Source organism: Crocodylus porosus, unplaced genomic scaffold (genome assembly GCF_001723895.1).
Source record: "Crocodylus porosus isolate Cpor-Errol unplaced genomic scaffold, CroPor_comp1, whole genome shotgun sequence".
NCBI lineage: Eukaryota > Metazoa > Chordata > Crocodylia > Crocodylidae > Crocodylus > Crocodylus porosus.
The window spans coordinates 2104779-2125617 of record NW_017728948.1 but is presented as its reverse complement, the minus strand read 5'-3'; the positions used below and the strand labels follow the sequence as shown (position 1 = coordinate 2125617).

General features: G+C 56.5%; 1 protein-coding gene across 1 annotated transcript in view; it reads right to left on the bottom strand.

The window, feature by feature from the left end:
* Nucleotides 1-20839, bottom strand: part of ADAM33 (ADAM metallopeptidase domain 33) — a gene marked incomplete at its 5' end in the record, with an annotated part of 53893 nt that overhangs the window by 20101 nt on the left and 12953 nt on the right. The window contains 8 exons of the mRNA XM_019552558.1: nucleotides 3439-3581; nucleotides 3813-3897; nucleotides 4013-4179; nucleotides 4627-4698; nucleotides 6615-6680; nucleotides 9861-10047; nucleotides 12254-12330; nucleotides 14318-14393. Of these exons, the coding sequence (XP_019408103.1) occupies nucleotides 3439-3581; nucleotides 3813-3897; nucleotides 4013-4179; nucleotides 4627-4698; nucleotides 6615-6680; nucleotides 9861-10047; nucleotides 12254-12330; nucleotides 14318-14393 (873 nt within the window). The remainder of the gene's footprint in view (nucleotides 1-3438; nucleotides 3582-3812; nucleotides 3898-4012; nucleotides 4180-4626; nucleotides 4699-6614; nucleotides 6681-9860; nucleotides 10048-12253; nucleotides 12331-14317; nucleotides 14394-20839) is intronic.

Here is a 20839-nt window from a genome sequence, read left to right as displayed (position 1 = left end):
CCGCCGCGGGGCAGAATCGGATTCCTGCTGGAAATCTCTGGGTTTATCTTGTGAAGCGTGTGTAGGTGTTTGCAGGGCGAATATTAACAGTGCCGATATTGCACAGCACCCTTAGAAAGACATCATAGACTATGAGGGCTGGGAGGGAGCTCGGGTCACAAAGGACACACCGCCGGCTCCTATTCAGCTTATTGTCCCGTCACCGCCAGGTCCTTTTGTGCAGAGACGTTGCCCAGCCAGTCGGTCCCCAGCCTGTAACCTCGTAACACCCTGGTTGAGCATCACTGAGCTATGATACCCCTCCTGCAGAGGGGTCAAGGCACTGCAGGAGTCCCTGGCTGCGGTCCATTCTGGGCCATGTCGTCTGGCTAGGAAACCTACCAAGAGAAATCAGGGCACCTTCCAGACTAACTGGCTCAGAGGGATGCGACCTTCCCTAGGGAACAGCCTACTTTGTCGGACGCTGTGACCCTACCAGAGGAGAACGGGACCATGAGATGACCAAACTATGGTTCCTGCCATCCATCGCAGCAACGCATCCAAGGGGAAACCATGCGGTTTGGAGCCTTCAGCTTTTTCACGAAGGAGAGGAGGAAAAAAACCACATGGGAAAGATCGCCTGCGTGCAAACACTTCCCTTTCACTGAAAACCCAATTTGCCAGGCAATGACAAGGGTAGACAGAAACTTTTCCGATCTGCCTTGACTTATAAATGTGAACAAACAACCAGGTTTAGTCAGTGGGGCAGCCAAAGCAGTACGGCATTTCAAATGATCTCAGGACCTGCCCATCTTTGGTTTTTAGGTGTCTTCCAAAAAAAAAATTAGCCCATGCTAGCACCCTGCAGTAGCAGGAATTCAGGAACAATCGTATTTGCTGGTTTCTTAGAACTAAGAAGCGAAACTAAGCTGAGTTTAATGGTCAACCCAACTCAGCTAGGGAGTACAAATGAAGAGATTCGCAGTTTCTATCGGTTTCTCTCAGATCCGCTGTTTGGGGCCGGGCTCCTGACCTGCAAACTGGGATTCCCGGTTAAAAAAAAAAGAAAGAATAAATTTCAACACCTCGAAGCATCAGATTCATGCAGGGAAAGATCCTGCATCACTTCACAGCTTCTGTCTTCGCGGTGCACGCGCCTGTTTTACCCGCCGATCTCAAGACACTGCAACTGTGGTGCAGCTAGGGAGCCCTCCGGCCTACGGAGACACGTCCCTGTCTGCACCTCGAGCGGCTTTACAAGCTGCAAGGCTTGTAACGGCAGGAACGAACCGCCGTTCCTGGAGAGAAACACAAGCCGGTAACGGCTCTAGCAGATGGCATCCATTAGCCCCGCTCCCAGAGCTCGCCTGCTCGAGTTGCAGGCTGGGAACCGCACGCCTTTCATCCCGCCCCACTTCCGCCAAATGTCTCTGCCTCCCTTGCTTGTTCCTAGCCGCTCGGCTACTGTTTGGAGGCCTCCAGCCCCGTACCTTGCGTGCCTATATTTCCTTAATTTAAGGGCTCTGTTATGCACATAATGGCATGAGGAGCAAAGCAAGCAGCAATTTGCTTTAAAATATCTGCACAGACAAGGGGGGGACTGCACCACGCAGGACAGGCTGTGCCTCCCCGCTTTGCCTCGCTGCTGTCAACAGGGAGCTACCAAAGACTTACATCCCCTGGCCTTGCTTTCCGTGTTCCTGGAAGCAAACTTCCCGAAGCTAGAGACCCAGGCACCTCTCTCCATCAGTATGCATGTGCCTGGCTCGGCTGGCGGATGCCTTGGTAGCATGCAGCAGCCGCCTCTGCCCCCCAATGCTCCACGCAGCTGTGCTCAGCAGCTGGCTGCGCTCTCCAGGAAGGACCCAGATGCTGTAGGGACCACTAAGGCAGCAGGAGTATTTACACTCCCTCCTGCTGGCAGCCTGCTCAGTGGGGATCTGGCCCCAGGACCGTGCCGGTGATTAGCTGTAATCACTTAGCACCCCAGAGCCACCACTATAGGGCAGGACAGGCGGTTTGGGCAGCAGTTCCTCAAGCAATAAAGCACGTCCGTGCTAAGTGCCACTGTGGCGTAATAACGTTAGGCATTTTCCAGGAAGGAATATCTCCAGCTTGCATGACCTAATGCATATTGAGCTAACATCCAGCTGCTCGGGGAAGGTAATGCGATTAGGAGGCTCCGGTGCAGTGGGGAGGACGGGGAGCCTGACATGCATCAGGCTGTCGCCACCGCCCACTGCACTGCAGCCTGGCCATTTCAAGGCACCGGTGCATAAGGAGGCTGAGAGCAATGCCAGCATGGCATGGGAGCCACACCGGAGCCTCGAACCAGCTTCAACGGATCCCAGGGCTGAGGCTAAAAATCTGCTGTTTTCCAGCCTCCACCCTCGGATCACGCTGGAGCCGGTTTGAGACTGGTGTGGTACCACCATCTATATTTAGATCACAGAAAACTTTCCGAGTCATATTCATGCTCATTACAATCTCCACATTTCAGGGGTGTATCTGGTAGCTGTGTTTGTCCGAGACAAAAAGAAATGCCAGCCTCTAAACCTGTTGGTTCAGGGATGATACCTTTTATTAGACCAGCTATGAAATTGCAAAAAAAAGGGATCATTCTTTGCAAGCTTTCGGGCTCATGCGCCCTTCATCAGGCTTAGGGAAAATTAAAGATGGCACACGTCCCCATACGTAGAAACATAAACTTCATTTTGTAAGGAGAGTTGAACCAAGAGTTTTAGAGTTTTGCATTTCTAACAATCGACATGTAACACGCACCAAGTGTAACGTGCGACACGGCCCTTACACACGTCGCCCTGCCGAGCTGCACGGCGGCGTCTCCGCTAGGAGGTGGGCACCGAAAGCACCCGGCCTGGCTGGGGCGAACCACAATAACCGCACAGACGTGCAGCAGGCTGTGCTGGAAAAAACCCCAGTACATTTTATGCAGCGACTTGGAGCAGGACAGCAGATGCATCCGCCTACGATCCTGAGACAAAGGCTTTCTCCCAGGGCAATCGTGATGTCTGCGAGCGCCTCAGTTCCCTGCAAGTCCCACTTAAAACCAGTTTGACTCTGCTTTCACTGGAGGAGGGCACAGACCGGCCGTCTCCATTTGCTCACTGCCTTGATGGCGTAGCTGTGTATGTCCTGAAACCGGTATTAGGGGAAAGTGCCCCTTCCCCACGCAAACCCAGGTCTCAGTCATGGCAAAGCTCCTGTGAAATACCCCCCACAACTCTCCTCTAGTCAAGGATTATCCTTTAGTCCTCAAGGGGAGAGGGCAGCTGACGCGCGCAAAGTAGGGTCCCTGAGCAGGATAGGGGCAAACCTCCCACCAGCCCCTATAGCACAGCTTGTCTCGCTCCCCGGGGCCATTTTAGCAGCAGCACCCCTGAAACCTGGGGGTGCCAGATCTCCCTGCCCACCCTCCTGCCCCGCTGCACCCTCTCTTACCCGGTCGCAGCCGCCATGACGCAGCCCCCCTTATCCGGGGTGGCCTCCACGCAGCATCCCTCGCTGTCGTGGCTCATGCCAAAGTTGTGCCCGATTTCGTGAGCCATGGTGGCGGCGGCTCCGATGGGCAGCTCCGAGTGGTCCTGGCAGAGGTGGGAGGGAACGGAGACAGCACGAGGGTCAACTCGGCGTCTGGCTGGGTAGCAAACAACCCCAAGTCCTTAGATCAGAGGGGAAGAGCAAAGAGCTTTGCAGCGCTCCCACCACAAGAGGCTCAGGAGCGGGGGGACCCTCGGTGACGGGGTGGGCAAGCCGGGGGTGGCTTCAGGGGTGCCCCAGAGAAGGGGTGAGGAGTAGGACCCCCCTCTCCATACCACGCTGACGCCTCCCGAGTTGTCCGCGCTGCACATCCCCTCCAGCGGGGCCATGCCGATGGTCGTCCCTTGAAACGTCTTGCCGCTGTCCAGACGCACCGGAAACGAAAAGGATGACGGGGGGAGCTGGGCGTTAGCGTAACCCCGGCGCACCGTCGGGCTCAGCCCGGGGCTGTGCAGAGGGACCCGAAGAGACTCACGTCAGCAGCTGGGCGTTGTCGTGCTTCTTGCGGGCCCGCAGCGCCCTCTTCCACTGCAGGAAGGACCAGAGGGTGGTGTTGGCATCGCTGGTGACCGTGCACTGGTCCCGCTCCGTCCACACCTCCAGGCCGATGAGAGCCACTTTGATGTTCAGGGACCTGTAAAACTGAGCGGCAGGAGCGGGCTGAGCCGGGCGTCGCGGCTGGGTCACCTTCCACCCGCACGCTCCCGGCCTCTATTCTTCCTGTCATCACTTAGCCAGCGGGCATCCAAAGCCTGGCTTTGCTGGGTGACCCAGGGATCATGAAGAAGTGGGGCTGGAAGGGATTTTCAGAGGTCATCTAGTCCAACCCCCTGCCAGAGGCAGGGTCAGCCCCGCGTAAACCATCCTAAACAAATCTGTTCTCGAAACTTCTCGTAAAACTACCATCAACCCCGACGTAGCGTGGGGTCATCACACCCAAAGCTGCCCCAGGAAAAGCAAGGGGACCCCAGGGCCCTGTAGCCAGCAATGTCCAGCTTTAAATCTGATAGCCAAAGTTTTTCTGATATTATGATAGGCCACGGGGATGCATCTACCCTGTAAATACCAGCTCCAAGGGCTGCCCGCTACCTTGTCCACATAGTTGGCGATCTCCAGGATCCGCTGCTTGGTGTGGCCCAAGTTGCGATCCTGCTTCTGGAACTGGAGAGACAGGGAAGAAAGACGATTCAGGCTAAATGGGACGATGGACTTCAGCCTGGCCCCAAACAAGCCCTCCTGGATGTGGGACGCATCTAATACTGCTAACAGATGCCCACCATCCCATCTAAGCAAGGCAAGAATCGCCCTGGGACCCTCCAGGAGAAGTGCTACAAGGGAAGGGGATGACTGGTGCTTCACCCAAACCCCAAATTTGCCCAGCAGGGTCCTCATCTTAATATCCCAGGGGGCCTATCTGTCCCCACCGCGGCCTGGGCCCCCGTCTTCTCCTGCTGCCGGTCCTTTGGCATCCTCGTGATCGCTGCAGAGATGACACAGAGCAGTTGGGAGCCAACCTTTTTGGCAGACGTGGCACAGTTTGGCCCCGCACCCTCCCCAAGTGCCACTCTGATCCCCTTCCCCTGCCAGATCTGCTCTCTGCCCCACGCTCTCCGTCTAATCTGCTGCTCTGCTTTCTGCCCCCTTTCCCTGTACTCTCTGGACAACCTGCTGCTCTGCTTTCTGTTCCCAGCCCTGCGCTCCCTGCCCGATTTGCTGCTTGGCTTTCTGCTCCCAGCCTCGTCCTTTGGGTCTGATCTGCTCCTCTGCTTTCTGCTCCCAGCCCCATACTCCCAGTGTGATGTGCTGCTCTGCTTTGTGCTCCCAGCCTCATGCTCCCCGCCCGCTCTGCTTTCTGCTCCCAGTCTTGTCCTCTCTGTCTGATCTGCTCCCTGCCCCCTCTCCAACCTGCCACGTGCCACACACACAAGCTGCCCGTACCACTTTTGGCACCCGTGTCGTAGGCCAGCCACCCCTGGCTTAGAGAACAAAGTAGCAGAAGGAGCAGACCGCAGATGTGTGCTCTTCATTGTGGTTTGGCAGCGGCAGGGGAGGAGGAGGAAGCTTATAAGCCGACTCTCTGCAGACCAGGCTCGAAGCCCTGGGCCAGACCGGGCACCAGTTGCAGCTCTCCCATTCTAGAGACTCACGTGTCCCATCCTTGGCAAGGCCAAGACCTGCTAAGGGGCTGCCCTAACACGCTGCAGGCCCCAAGGCCGTGAGGCCATACACCGAGGAGCCCTCCCTGCCTCGTGCATCAGGCCGTTAGAAAAGCCAAGGGAATTTCCTCTTGGCTGAATCCAGCCCGGGTCTCACTTCCTATTCAGCTGTGCGCAGGAGGAAAGACTTCGCTCTGGCTGTGCCACGCTTCAAGGGACCGCACCAGGAAAGCTGTGGCCAGAAATCCACAGCTTGCACAAATTTGCTATTCTGGGGTCTTGCAGCTGCAGAAATGTTGCCCCGTCCTTCTTCGTTCGATTCAAAGAGCCTAAGCAGGCTCTGTGTCAGGTGTCTGCGCCCCAGGCCCCACATCCCGGGAGGTGCGAGTGCAACACTAGTGATAAGTAGCCCACCCCAGTTTCAGTGTCTGAGCAAAAGGGGAATAAAAGGCTGAAGGAGTGAAAGATAAATGGGTTTCCTTTGGGATGCCCCAGCCGGGCTGAGGAGGAACACGAGCCCTGGGGCTGTTTGCAGGCAGAGCCAAGACCTGGGCACAAGGAAAGCTCAAGCATCCAGCAGCCCCGAGCACAGGACTGGGAGCTAGGAGCATTTTATTTAAAGGGCCATCAGCCTTTTATAAAAGATCCACCAGCTGCCTGCAATAGTCGCAGATGGATCTTGGTTATGCAAGAAACCCCTTGCTTCTAATCCCCTGCGTTTCATCTCTGTGCCCGGGGCATGTACACGCTGCGTCTCCAGCTGCCAAGAGCACTTGCTCCCTGTCCATCCACTTCTGTTCCCAGGGCCCAGGTCCGGGAATGCGATGGGAAGGCAACTGCCTTGCCACTGCATGCAATGCCATGCCTTGCCACTGCACGGGAAGGCAAGCTGGGCCCCGTTGCCAAGAGCCCAGTGCTCACCAGAGTGTGATCAGCAACGATGAACAGCTCCATGTACTTCATGGTCCTCCAGGCATCTCTCCTTACCTGCAACACAAAGAGCAGGTATCACAGCAAGGATAGATGAAGCAGCAGGTACACGACAGGGTCCAGCCCGAATCCTGCCCCCCAAGATCACACGCGCTGAGAAGTGGTGCAGACCTTTCCAAGGACACAATAGCAAGTGCAGGGAGTAATGGCACGTCTAGGCTTCTTGTTATAGGACGGCTTGGGCATACAACACGCCTACAGCAGCGTAATCGGCCTTTCTACCCAGAAGCAGACACTCAATGTAGATGGTTACATGGTGCACAAACCTTGAACACAGGACACACAGTGCACACTGGTATAATTTCTTTGAATCCAGTCCAGAATACTCCAGGAAAACCAGGATACAACGCTACCGGTGAAAAGTACCCAGCCTGCCTGCCTTATGTCTACATCTTATCCTGGAGTAGAGGTTGCCTCGATGCAAATATGTGCTTCTCTGCCACTCAGTGGCATGGTGCTGTAACAGCACTCCTGCAAACAGCTACTCTGGAGTAACCACCCGTCTGCCTCCTCCAGGATCCAGTATAATTTACATCAACCCCTGGCCAACAAGGGGTTAATTTGAGCCCCTGGGCTTTCACCTGGCCACCACTTCCTCTATTGCTCTGGCTGCAGCAACAGCCCAGGTCTATGGGCTCCCCGCCTCTTGCCCCTGCCCCAAAGGGGCAGAGTGGGGCAATAAGATGCAGCACAAGGTCCTGGGGGTGCCTATGGCATGGTGCAGTGCAGCAGCACAGCCCACGGTGGGGGAGCGAGAGGGACACACGCACACACACAAATTTATGGGTGGGGAAAGTGAGGCACAAAAGAGGGGAGGGAAACACTGGGGAAGGAATGCATTTTTTTTCAGTTTTAACAGGGCCAGAATATCCCAGTTAATGCCCAAGCTCCAAAAAAAAAAATCACTATAGGCTTTTTAACAACCTAGTGTTCAGTTTTAAGCCTCGTGCAATCCAGTCTAACCTTGGACATCACACTAAGTCATAGGGACCAGAGGGAACAGCACCAATTCCTGCGGCCCTGAGCTCTCCTCTGAGGTCTCCCATGTGGGTCCAACCCAGGCTGGACCCTGCTTAGCTCGCAACCATTGATAGCAAGACCATGGGCAGATCTACAGTTTTGAAAAGGGTGGGATGCACTATGACATATATTATATATGTAGATATAGATATATGTGTGTGTGTGCGTGTATTATATATGTGTGTGTGTGTGTATCATACACACACACACACATATATATTTGAGAGAGAGAGAGATCTATCTCTATATCTATCTATAGAGATAACCAAATATATATCTATCTCTATATATATCTATAGATCTATATATATCTATATCTATAGATATACAGCTATATCTATAGATAGATATAGATATAGATATCAGACAGCAAGGTGCATCATGACATATAATACAATACTCATTTTACTCCAGTTAAAAAGAAACTAGAAGCTTCACTAATAAGTAGGGGACAAAGCAAAAAAACCCCAAAAACCTTTAGTGGACTGTGTACTCATTTGCTATCTCATATATTATATATAAAACCACAGCAAACTAGGCAAAAATAACCCAATGATGTTTCATCAGTCCTGGAGTCACTACAGTTAAATGTTTGTCTCTTTTCAGATTCATGAAACAACATCAAGCCTTCCTGAGCTTCTGGACGGTGCCTCCAATGCTTTTGCAATTTCCACACCAGAGCTAACGTTCACTTTAGTTAACATTTCTCCACCTGAGTTAACGTTTTGAGCTAGAGTTACAAACAGTCTGCACTGCTGTGAAATGGGAGCATTTCAGGACTAGGCACACTGCAGAAGTAAGGGTAGCTGGAGTAGTGGACCCATTAAAGCCCACTGAAAAGGAAAGAGGGTCGTTAGCGCCTGTGGCATGAAGAATGAATCAAGTAAATGACAATGAGCCAAGACAGATGACGGGTGGGGAAGTGCCCAGAGCCCCCCTGTGATGGCCAGAACCAGAAGGGTTAAACGGGCAACTTTAACAGGAGAAATCTGCTTTTTGAAGGTATCTGAAGTAACCCATAGGAGCAGTTTCTTGTCTATCTGGAGGAAATTTTGTATACAGCTTTTTAAACTAATCTTCAAACAACAGGAACTTTAAAAAGCAGAACTGAAAATTGTAACTGCAGACATAGCTAATTTATGAAACGTTGCTTAGAGTCAGTAAAAAAAACAAACTAGCAAATGTAACCACAAGTTATAATTACCATAGTGAGTTGGACTTAAGTGGGGACATGTTAATCTCAGACCTCAAAGTGATGTGGTGTGATTTGCTTATTGGGTAAAACCAAGCTTGGACAGTGATTTATTATAATAATTTCTAACACTCTTTAACCCTATAGGATAACAGCTATAAAGTAACACTATGAACGGCGATGTAACTAAAAAATTAGCATAAACAGGATATAAAAGAACACGCATGTTAAGTAACCCTCAGGGAAGGAGGGAACAAAAAGGTCATTGCTGTCCCATTTTTCCGGATCTCTGAATGAAGACCAGATCCGGACCGAGGGACTTTCTCTCCGGCTTTCCCTCTGACAGCCCAGTTCAGAGACGTCTCACTTCGCTGAATCGACTTGCCGTGCATCTTCTAACCGAGTGGGAACTCTTGGTTAATTTCTTTGTCTGTTTCATCATCACCGGCAATTTTATTTGGTATTCTTACGTTGTCTGTTTATTAGCTTAACCTTTTTACTAGCTGTCAGATGTGCAAACTATATTTCATAGACATCATAGACATCAGGGCTGGAAGGGACCTCGGGAGATCATCGAGTCCAGCCCCCTGCCCAGAGGGCAGGAAGTCAGCTGGGGTCATAGGATCCCAGCAAGATAAGCATCCGATTTACTCTTGATATTGATACTCTTGATATGACCGAATGGATGGGAGGGTGGGCTTGCCTGTCTTTTGCATCCGCTTCCCAGGGAGATATCTTTTGTGGCTATACGTAAAATTTATTCTTTGTTTTTTATAAGTGAAACTTGCCATTGCTTTCCTTCCCAACATCACCTCCTCGATCCCGGACCAAATAGCCCAGCGGCTAATAAAGTTGCAGTGCTCAGTCAGTCTGCAACTAAATAAATTGATGTACTCCGTGCCCAGCTGGCCTGTGACACCCCCACACACCTCCCATGACACCTTGAGAGGAAACCCTGGCCTTACCCGCTGTCGCGCCGGCTTGACGACCCTGATGAGGTCGGCGATGTTGCTTCCGAAGTGCTCGCTGTGCCCGCAGATCCCCCCCTCGACGGGCAAATGCTCTGCCCTGTACAGCACATGGTGCTCGGGGTCCGGGCTGCCGAGGGGCTTCAAGTAGTAGCTGTCATTGCTGCTCAGCACGATGAGGCCGCTGGCGACAAAAGGGAGAGAAAACCGAATGGATGGGAGGGCGGGCTTGTCTGTCTTTTGCATCTGCTTCCCGGGGAGCCGAGGCCTCGCACGCTGCTGGCGTGGCAGGAGCCACGGGCAGCTTTGAGCGCGAGCAGAGGGCTTGGCGGAGAAGTGCCTGCGGATACCGGCTTGGGCTCCAACCCAGCGAAGCACAGGAGCGCGGGCTTAATGCTAAACCCCCGAGTAATCCCCGGGACTGCAAATGACACCGTAAAGCCAGCGAGGTTCTTTGGGTAGATGGGAAATGCCGCCTGCCGACGTCCTTAGACCAACACAGCTACAACGAAAAACACAGGAAAGCCAGGCATGTGGCCCCGTGCTGGCTGGATTGGCCCCATTAGCTATGGCCATCCAGGTACGGCGCAAAGGGAGCGTGAAAGGGAGGATAGGGATGTTTGGCCAAGGCAGAAAACAAGAGAGAAGGGCTGGAGGTCTCAGGGAGGGAGGGGAACATGGAAGAGATGCAGGCAGGCTGGGGAATGAATGAGCAGCCCCCAAAATCCAAGGATCCAACACTTTCGCGTCCGATCGTGACACTGTTGCACCCAGTCGTGCTCTGGGGCTTTCTGGGCTGCAATTCCCCCTTCCCGGGTCTTCCAGGGAGTGAATGCACACGCTTTGCCCCTGCCCAGAGCCCAACCTCCAGCCCCAGGGAGGCTGCTGGGGGCAAAGGGGAACAGAAAACAGCTGCGGGTCCCTCTGCTGCCATCTCCTCCCGTGGCAGCCCCAGGAGCCCCCACCACGCTGTCCAGCCTGAGGGACTGGTGCCCAGGAAAAGGGGTGCGCTCCCCGTCACTGGAGGTGGGCCAGACGACCCCGGCAGGGACGATTTAGGCGTACCGATGTCTGCTCTGCGGCGGGGAGTTCAGCTCCCAGGCTTCTGGGCTTTGCTGGTTGCCTGCTCCCCCCGTTCCTGCCAGATGTGTCCAGGTGTTTTTATTTTTCCAACTATTTGAGTTGGTCTAATAAAAGATATCGGATTTACCCAAAAAACCATGTCTACCAAGTGTTTTTAAGTTTTCCTCAGAGGCACTGGGTGCTGGCTGCAGGCTGGGGGTTTTGACTGGGATGCGGCCAATGCTTCTGCTGAAACTTTAAGGCCTGGCTAAAGGGTCTCGCCTCTGCTCAGGGTCGGACCGATTGCCAGGTTTAGGGTCAGGAGGGAATTTTACCCCACGGTCAGGTTGGTATGGATGGGGGGAGTTGCCTTCCTCGGTAGTGGGGGGGGCACGGCCCTCTTTCCAGGATTTCTTTGGGGTGCATTAAGCTTTTGTAGAAGCGGGACATTGGCTGCCGTGGTCCCCCTGCTTTCCCTATGGCAGCTTCAGGTGTTATGTCTTGGATGATAGTTTTACAAAGAGTTTAGCTTTTGGGTTGGTATAGGATGATTCGGACAGGGCTGACCCTGCCGTGGGCAGGGGTTGGACTATGTGACCGCTGGAGCTCCCTTCCAGCCCCACTTTACGGCTCAGCAGGCAGCCTCCTCGCTTGAACACAAGCCAGGCCAAAGCCCAGAAGTGCGACTAGATGCAAAAGTCCTAGATGCCTCTGCCTTCACGGGCATTTGAGGGGCTGTTCTCCTGGCCGTTTTGCTCTCAGGACATATTCCTGGCACGTTTGCCTTTGTGCAGCACCAGCTCTGCAGCAGACGCCTACATCCACCCTGACGGATGCAGACGGCAACCTTCATCGATACAGAACCGGAAAAGATCTCTTGGGACATCACCTCTAGCCCCAACCCTGCTCAAGGCAGAATCAGCTCTATCTGAACCATCTCATGCCCATCCTGCTCTTCAAACCTTGCAGCGAGGGAGATGCCGCAGCCTCTCTAGCGAGCCTGGTCTGGTGCTGAACCACCCTCCTAGCTAGAAAGTGCTTCTCCGGCTCTGACTGCGCTAGGGCACTGGGTGCCAGTGCAAAGGACCAAGGAAGGGATGCAATAAAAAAAAAAAAGGCCTGCATTAATCTTCTGGGTCCTGCATTAATCCTGATCTAGCAGGACTAGAGGGCCTGAACCGCGGTGGGACTGAGCTGTGGAGCTACTGACTGGAGGACCAGCGGCGCTGCCTGCAAAGCACGAGCGGCAATTCTCCTGTTGTCCCGTTGCAAGTCCCGCTGAGCGCGATGGCCTGAGCCTGGCCCTCCCACCTCCGTTACCTCCTTACCTGATCCCCGAGCAGGTGCTGATCACAACCCAGGAGCCCTTGTACCCTCGGACGTGGCCGTGGTAGTAACAGTGATCCTGGGGAAAGGGCAACACAACTGTTGGCGGCCGCCGGCTGCAGAACAGACGGGTCCGTCCCTTCCTGCACCCACCCAGCATCAGACCAGCCCGTACTGGGCATGCATTATATGGTTCCCCCCACACTCCCCCGCAAAAGGCTCTGCCTAAGAGCTGGAAATGGACCTGGCCTCACTTGTCCTTTCTGCAGCCCGTGCAGGGCACGGTGCTGAGTTCAGCCAACAAGCTAGAAGGGCCTGATCCTGCTGCTCTGGAAACTGCAGGGTGACACCGAGGGCTGCATGGGAGGCTATGCCGCCGTCCTCCGTGACCCCGCTCCCCGTGCGTGGGGCCAGGCAAAGCAAATCTCTCAGAGTCCCAGGGGCCTGGCTGCTGTTCCCCCAGGCTACGGGTCAGGCAGCTTGGGCAGGATCTCATCCCTCCCTTACAAGACAAATACCTCCCTGGAACAGGCCAGAGCCAGATGCAAAAGGCGGCCCAGGATCTCAGCTGTTCTGCAGCCAGCTCTCGAAGCCCTTTACAGGGCAGCTTTTACCCCCATTCCCCAGACAGGTAAACTGAGGCACGGGGAGGAGGAAGCATCTGGATCGATGCCGCTTTGCAAAGGGCTTTCTGGAAAGCTTTTTCACCACCAGCTGCTCCCAGGAGTTCAGGCTGGGACACCGAGGGCCTCCTCCGCGCAATGAAAGGAAGACGAACATCTGGGAGGGGGAGCAGGGAGGAGGCCGGGGGAGGAAGGCCTCCGAGCGAGGCGGCCAGATGGAGGAGGCTTGGAGCTGCACGCACAGGCGGGGGAGAAGCTGCTGCTTTCTGGCCCGTGTGTTTATTTCTCTCGACCGGGAGGTGCTGTCTCCGGTCCAAGAGACACAGGCTGCCGCGTGCTGCTCGCATTCCTGACGCCGCGCGTGTCAGCGGCCGGCGGGGACAATGTCGCCCCCTTCTCGCCCTGTGCAAGCGTGCACCGGGGAGGGGGCTCCGGCGGCCCAGCCGGGGGGCAGTGCCCGAGCACGGGGGCCCACGGCCTCAAAGCCCAATCCAGCCGTGCCCCACATGCCCGGAGGCAGGGCGATGGGGTCCCGAGCGGGGACGAGCTGCCCCGGCAGGGTCTGGCGAGGCCGCTGGAGGGGACCGAAGCATCGGTGACCTCGAGACCGCCGCGCCTTTGCTTCCGTAGCCCTGCTAGGCAATTATTTGGCTTAAAGCAGGCTCCGCTATGATGGGCCCTGATTTCAGCCGTGCTCTATAGCATCAAGCCCAGCCTTTAGGCATGGTATTTTTAGCCAGCCCGCAGCTGGCCTCGGCACAGAAGCCGACCACCCCGCTCTGGTTTGTCTCTCGAGGTATTTATAGCGAGTGCCCGGCCCTGCAAACACCCTGAAACCACAGAGACGGTGCAGCAGCCTCCCTCGTCTGGGGCTTGAGCTCGACCACGCTCCTGACCGTCGTCTTGCCGCGGGAGCAGGGCTCCTGGGTTCCCTCCTTGCTGCGTTTCTCCAACCTGTCCACCCGTGTCCGTGCAGCGTGGAGCAAACGGGTAACTAGGTCTAGCTAAAGGAACGGTCTTCCTGCCACCATCGTCTCGCCTCTTCCCCGACTAGGGCCAAAACCAGCAATTGGCATTGTGAATAGGTCCAAAACGGGGAAGTCACCCCAAAGCCGGGGCGTTCCTCTTGCTTTTTGGCTTCAGATGGTAAGATTTTGTTAAAATGTTAACATTGGAAAACCGCCTGCCCTGTGCAGGAGGATGCGGCCTCCCGCACCAGGAGAGGGGAGCTGGCTCCGGCGAGGGCACGGCTATGTGACTGGCCCAAGGTCCCCCAGGAAGTCAGTGGCAGAGCCTCCTACATCTCCCAGCTGGTGCCCTCACCACTGAACTACCGGCCCTTTGCCCTCCCCTCCACCCCTTACTTGTTCATAGCCGAGGTCCCGGCTCTGTGCTGGTGCAGAGAGGAAGGGGGAAGGGGTATCACCCAAATACTGCACTCACCGTGTGGTTGGGAGACACGGTCACCGCCCGCCCGTCCGCCGTGTAGTGCGTCTCGGTGTAGCCCGGTGACAGCAGCCTGCTGGGAGAGAAGCACACAAGACCCTGATGAGGAGCCCGAAGTTTGTCCTCACCCGTCTGCGCGGGGTGGCAGTGCAGTGTCGCGGGGTCAGTGCCAGGAAAGGCTCCTTTCCACCCCCCCGGCAGCACAGAGGAAACCCCCCCACCTCTCCTCCAGCCCCTGCTCCTCCCGAGGGGCAGATGCAGGGAGCCGTGGGCCAAACAGGCGCTGGGAATTATTGAGACTCGGGTGAAATCCAGAGCAGGGGATTTAATGGGGCCGGGAGGATGTTGCTTCTTGGATCCAAACACCCGCCTTTCACATCGATCTAGTATGTGCCGTAACATGCGCTGCCTGATCGAGGGTGCATGCGCACACCAATGCACACACGCAAAGCTGCGCGCTGCACACCAACATATTCATGAATGCACACACATGAACACCCGTGCTACTGCTCACGCCAGCCCGAGACGCCCGCTCCCCTTTGCATGCATGCATGCAAATATACCCTTGCGCATTATTGCACCACAAATAGACATGAACCCCAAGGGAGCCTGGGCTGCGTGGGGAGGGGGGTGTGCAGGGGGAGGAAGGCCAGGGCTTGGGTGGAGGAGGGAGCAGGGTCCAGGGTGCCTGGAGACTGCAGCTGCCGTGGTGATGGAGATGTGGGAGGCTCTGCCACTGACTTCCTGGGGACCTTGGTCCACTCACATAGCCGTGCCTGGAAAACAGGGCATGTCTCTGCCTCGCAGGGTGGGGCGAGGATAGCAGCAGCGGGGTCCTGGGGCCAGGAAAGCAGCCGCGGGGTCCGAGACAGAGCCCCAGTGAGCCAGTGCACGGCTCCGCAGCTGCGCACGCTCTCCCGGCAGCCTCGCCACGAGGCTCCACAGCTGACACACATTCGGCCCCTCGCTGACAAATCGCTTCCTGCTGTTTGGCCGGCAGAGAGAGCAGCCTCGGGAACGGAGACAAGGAATTCACGAGAGCCAGAGCCGCGGCCGCCAGCTTTCGCGGCCTGGCGCGGGGGCGTCTCCGGGAGGGGACTCGACTGAAACGACCCTGGAGGAGGTGAGACAGCCAACGAGGGGCTCCAGCAGGGCTGTCAGAGAAAGGCAGGGCCTCATCTCTCTTCTCATCAACAATCGCTGCCTTCCTGGCTTTTAAAAAAGCCTTGAAAAGGCCTGCCTGAGTTTGCAGACAGCCTGAAATGACCGAGCCGAGAGGCAGGAACGAAGTGGCGACAACATGCTGGGGGGACATTGCAAGCACCATCCATGCTATCCCTTCACCGCTGGTCCCCATCTCTCTCAAAAGGACGTCAGAGGATTAGAAAAGGTCCACAGAAGGGCAACCAGAAGGGGGAGTGACTAAAAAGCCTAGGATCTTCCACTTGGAAAAGATGCAGCTGCCAAGGTTTATAAAGTCACGGCAAGGGGGTTGTTCCCCATGTCCCAGAATAGACCAGAACTTAATGAGTACCTGCCGAAACGAGGCGGCGAACGGTTTAAAATTAACAAGAGAAAGGACTTTTTTTTTTTTTTAAAGTAACATGTAGTTAACTTGTGGGATTCACTGCCGCAGGAGGCGGTGCCGGCAGAGAGCACTGCCAGAGCCGACAAGGGACCGGATAAATTCATGGGTGGCAGATCTATCGATGGGTTGGGGGTGTTTCCTCTGGCATCTTTAAACCAATGATGATGGATGCCTGAGCGGGGATTAAATAGGGATGGAGCAGCGTAGAGACGCCCGGTTCAATGCTGTCCTTCTATGGCATCCACTTCTGCCACTGTCGGAGACCAAATACCGGGCTAGACGGACCAGTGACCACGTGGCACTGCTGACCATCGCCCATTGCCTGCTTTGTCCAGAGCATCCTCGCCGCCCCTCACCTGCCAACCCAACCCCTGACGACTCCTGGCCTGTCTTCGCCGCAGAGCGCTGCGAAGGCAAAGGACAGGGCAGGAGGGGTTAAGACCAACAGCGGCATCGCGTGTCTCCCACGTGAACCAACGCCTTGATTTTCACTCAAACACAGCTGCTGCAGAGCACGTGAGCCTGGCCACAGAACCGGCTCTGTCGGGAAGCACCCGGGGCCACGGCCAGGCACCTTGCTTGGAGAGACATGACGTTATCCCACCCTGGGGAGCCCCCAGAGCGGAGCTGCACCACCCCAGAGCAAATGCCGCAGGATGGCCAGTGTCCCAAGGGGACGCCCGCACACTGCTCCTGGCCTGGGGGCCCGGGGACCACGGACACGCCAGCCCCCAGCTGAGCCCTGCCAGGAGGGAACATCCACGCACTGGTTCGAAGGGGCGAGGAGGCACAGGACCCACCAGCCTTTCCTCTCCAGGATGTCGATGGCAACGCCAACAGACGTCCACAGCCAGGAGCGGGGTCCGGTTGGAGGGTCCTCGCCAGCCACGACCTTGCTTTAGTGGCAGGTCTCTGTTCCTGTAGGAAGATCTGACCTCAAGAGCTAGACTCCAGCTGGGGAGATGCAGCAGGAGCCATTGGATCCCAGCAGAAGACCTGGCCCTGAAATACGGCTGCCCTCGCCCTTGGCCTGGCCGCAGATGTTTTATTCTGCACATAAAAAGGGGAAGGAGCACAGGGAGGAAAACAACCGCAAAAACAACAAAAAAACAAGCAGCTGATCGCTCCCTCCCCTGGCTTCTCATCAAGCAACCAGCCCAGACGCAACATGTACTCGTGGATGCTTTGATGCCTTCCTGGATCCCCCGCCCCTGCCCCTGCCCACCCGCAGCTCCCGGCACTAAATTGGGTGGCGCGACCGTTTGTGCCTGGCCCTGGAGGGCAGAGACCAAGCTCTGCTCTTGCCAATGCAAAAATCGAAGCCTTTTCCACCGGCTTCGGGGCAGCTGCTCCAGTCTCAGAGAGAGCCGGGGAACGAGCTGGCAGGAGGCTCAGGGGCGAAGGCCTGGGACCGATGCCAATTTTTAGTTTCCTTACCAGGTTCCTAGGTCTAAATTGCTGCCCTACGCCAAGGCGGTGACAGGCCCAGCCTGGCTAATCCCGCACGGGAGGGAGATGGCAGCGGTGATAAACAGCAGCAGAATAACCGGGAGCTGTCAGAGGTTGCTAATGCTCTTCCCCAGCTCACCAGGTACCACGTGGCGCCACGCTTCCTTTCATTTACATCTCATGTCAAAGCTGCTTTTGAAAGCTCAGTCCAGTCCATCCCCATCCCACCCCCTGGCCCTGAAGGGGACAGAAAAGCTGGCTCATTTCGCATCACTCCAGACCAACCTCTGGATGCAACCCGGCAGATGCAACCTCTGGACTCCTGACGGAGAAGTGCGGCTCCCATCACGGGGCCAGAGGCCGAGCCGGACGTGGTACAAATGAGATTTCACGCCCCCCCCCCCAGCATCTACCGCCCTGCTACATTTAGTCACAACCTTTCCCGCCTGCAACGACACCGCCGCCAAGCAGCGCGTGGGCACGGCAGGGCGTGGGGCGGGACGGTTACCTGCATCGCCTCCGGCCGACTGCTGGCAGCAGAAAGCAGTGTTTTGAACCAGAACGGAAAATCTCCACCCAAGCCACAAAGAGGTTTCGTGGCAGTTCTCCTTGTGGTTTTGCAATGAGCAGCATTGCGAGGAAAGAGTAAACAACACGGGCAGGTTGGAAGGACTTTTTGGCTGCTTATAAACATGCTCCTTTCCTCTTACCCAAGGACATTCAGGCCATGGGGAGGACTCATTAAAGGGGTCAGGAGTCCCCATACAGGTCATCCCCCCTCTTACAGGGTCCAATCCAAAGCTGCCAATGGGGGTCTCCAGAGCTTACCCACAGGCAGCATTTCATCCAGAGCTGTACATGTACCCGTGTGCACATGGGCATACCTACCAGCGAGCCCACGTATGCACACCTGTGTAGCGAACAGCTATGCATGCACCATCCCGTGGCACAACCCTCCTGCCTGGGCTCAGAGCTCTCCATCCCACGCTGAGGGACCAACCTGCTGCATGTGTTACACAGAAGGGGTGCGCCTGGTCTGGAGCAGACAGCAGTGGCAAGCTGCTACGACCTCGATCAGAGGGGAGGAGACGCACACTTTGGCCTTCAAGCATGTAGACACGCACAGCCTCACGCTTGGCCTTTGCTGCTCCTGACTATGCTCGCCCCTTTTGCACGTGCACATAGGCGCACGCCTTTGCACGCCTGCCTCCTTGCACGCCCATGCTCTGCCTCTGGCCTCTGCTTTCCGCTCCGAGCTGGAGTCGTGACTCACCGAGCTCTTTTCCCAGCTCAGCGTTTTTCAGCGCAGCCCACCCTGCCTCCCCCGCTTCCAGCCTGCACTTCGTTCCCACAGCTGCCGGCTAGCCGCCAGCGAGCCTGGCTCCAAACGCTGACAGCCGGATCATGATGGAGGAGGAGCAGGACAGCTATAAAAGCTGGAAGCAGAGACCCCAAGCAGGGGTCGCAGCCCATAAAATTAAGCCTGGATGAAAGTCAAAGTCTTCCCTAGGCACCGCTGTCTCTGGACAAACCATTTGCACCACACGATGAGCCCCTCTGGCTCTGCCCCTTGGTTTCTGGTGCCCCCCGAAGCTGAATGCACCCCTGCTCCACAACGAGAGGGAGCGTGGCCGCTCTAGGTGTGGTTTCTGTGTTTTAAGCCTACAAAAATACCACGCAGTTACATAGGCACTCAGATGCACATGCAGCACACCCCCCTCCTCCAGCACCTGCTTCCAGGAAGCCAGGAAACACCTCCATACAGGTGCAAAACCTCACAGCTCAGCCAAGGCCCTGCCAGCTTCTGCGCTGCTCGGTTGGAAACATCGCTCAGCCCAGTGCAACATGTGAAGAGTGAGCCTGGCGCTTGGGAAACAATAAATCCCTGGGGAACAAGCAGCACCAGCACCCGCTGTGGGCTCCCAGCTGAGACTGGCTGGAGAGACGCCATGCAGCGTATCTGGGATGAGACCCACCAGCGCACTTGCAGACCGGCTGTTTGAGGGGACTGAGCCGCCTGCTGCTGTCCCAGGTTAAGCCCGAGTTTGTGGGGGTGCAGACTCGAGCCCATCCCCAAGCTCCAGCCCAGCTCGTCTTGCAACCCAGGACCTTCAGTGCCCGACCTGGCCCCCCAGGGATGCTGCAGAGCCAGCTGCAAGCAGTGGGCTGGAGAGAGGAGCCGTGCCTCTGCTAACTCCAGCCCAGGCCTTGCTCCCTCCTTCACCCTCGCTGCACAAAGCTGGCAGCGGGCCATGCACATACCCCCATCAGCACCAAGAATACCCCCTAATCCAGCCCCAGCAGCCAAGAAAAGGCGGGTGGACGGAGCAGGAGAGGGTCCGGGGGCAGGCTCCAGGACCGTGCCAGCCCAGAGCCAGCTCAGGCTCCCAGATGTGGAGCTGCAGCCGCTCCAGCCAGATGTGGAGAAGAGAGAACCAGGACACACCAGAGGTGGAGGACCCGCCTCCCCCCACTGCCAGGAGTGGTGTAAATCAGGAAGAACTCCCCTGGGATCAGCAGAAACCAGCCGGAAGAAAGGCCTCGGAGCCCATCGCCAGCCACCTGCAGCTGGGACGAATTTGCGTGGGCCCGGTGTCATCAGTGGCGAGGGGGAAAGGTGGACCCACGGCGGACCTCGCTGCCACGGAAAGAGCTCAGACGCCAGGGCGATGGGCAGCAGCAGGACAAATGCTGACCGCCACGGCTCACTGGGGTCACTCAGCCAGGGACAATGCCCACCCAGGAGGCTGCAGCCGTGCCAAGGGCCTCCGGCCCGGCGCTGGAGGAGATGCCTGACCGCTCCTCCCTCCCTCCCTCGCCCTGGTTACTTTGGAGCCCGCATCTCCCCATTTGCTTTGGTTTCCAAAACCAAGTCTACCTTCCCCAGAGCTTCCTGCCCGGGCCGGGCTCCAAGCTAAATGAGGGCTGCAGCAGGCACGCTGGCAGCGGGAGTCGGAGAGCTGGAGCCTCCCTCTCCCTCGCTTCCCCCCACTCGTCTGCATGGACGCGGGTGGAGAAATCACACGGTCTGAGGACGCTTTGGAGCCAGGAGCTGAGCAACATGAACAAACCCACCCCGGCCCTGCAAAGAGCCCAGCCGGGAAGGTGCAGGGGCACAGGCTAACGCCTCTTAGCACCTTGCCCTCACCCTCCCGGCCCACGGCTAATGAGCCTGCACAACTTTTGGGCTCTCATCCGTGCCGGCCCAGCATCTGGATCCCGGCAGGACGGACCTGCTGCGGGGACCAGGCTCACCCGGGGAGCTGAGGAGCAGGGGTCTAACACGGCCCGTGTCTGGCAAAGACCGGACCCCCGCGGCAGGGTTTCCAAAAAGAGTCACAGAGAAGGCATCGAGCTCTGAACATCTGGGACGTCCGAGAGAAGCAAGAGCCTCCGACTAGTGCAACGTCCCGGGTGTTTCTCCCACAGGCTCTTTGGAGGGTGCTGTGTAAAGGAGGACCAGCCAGCCCCACTGTGGACAG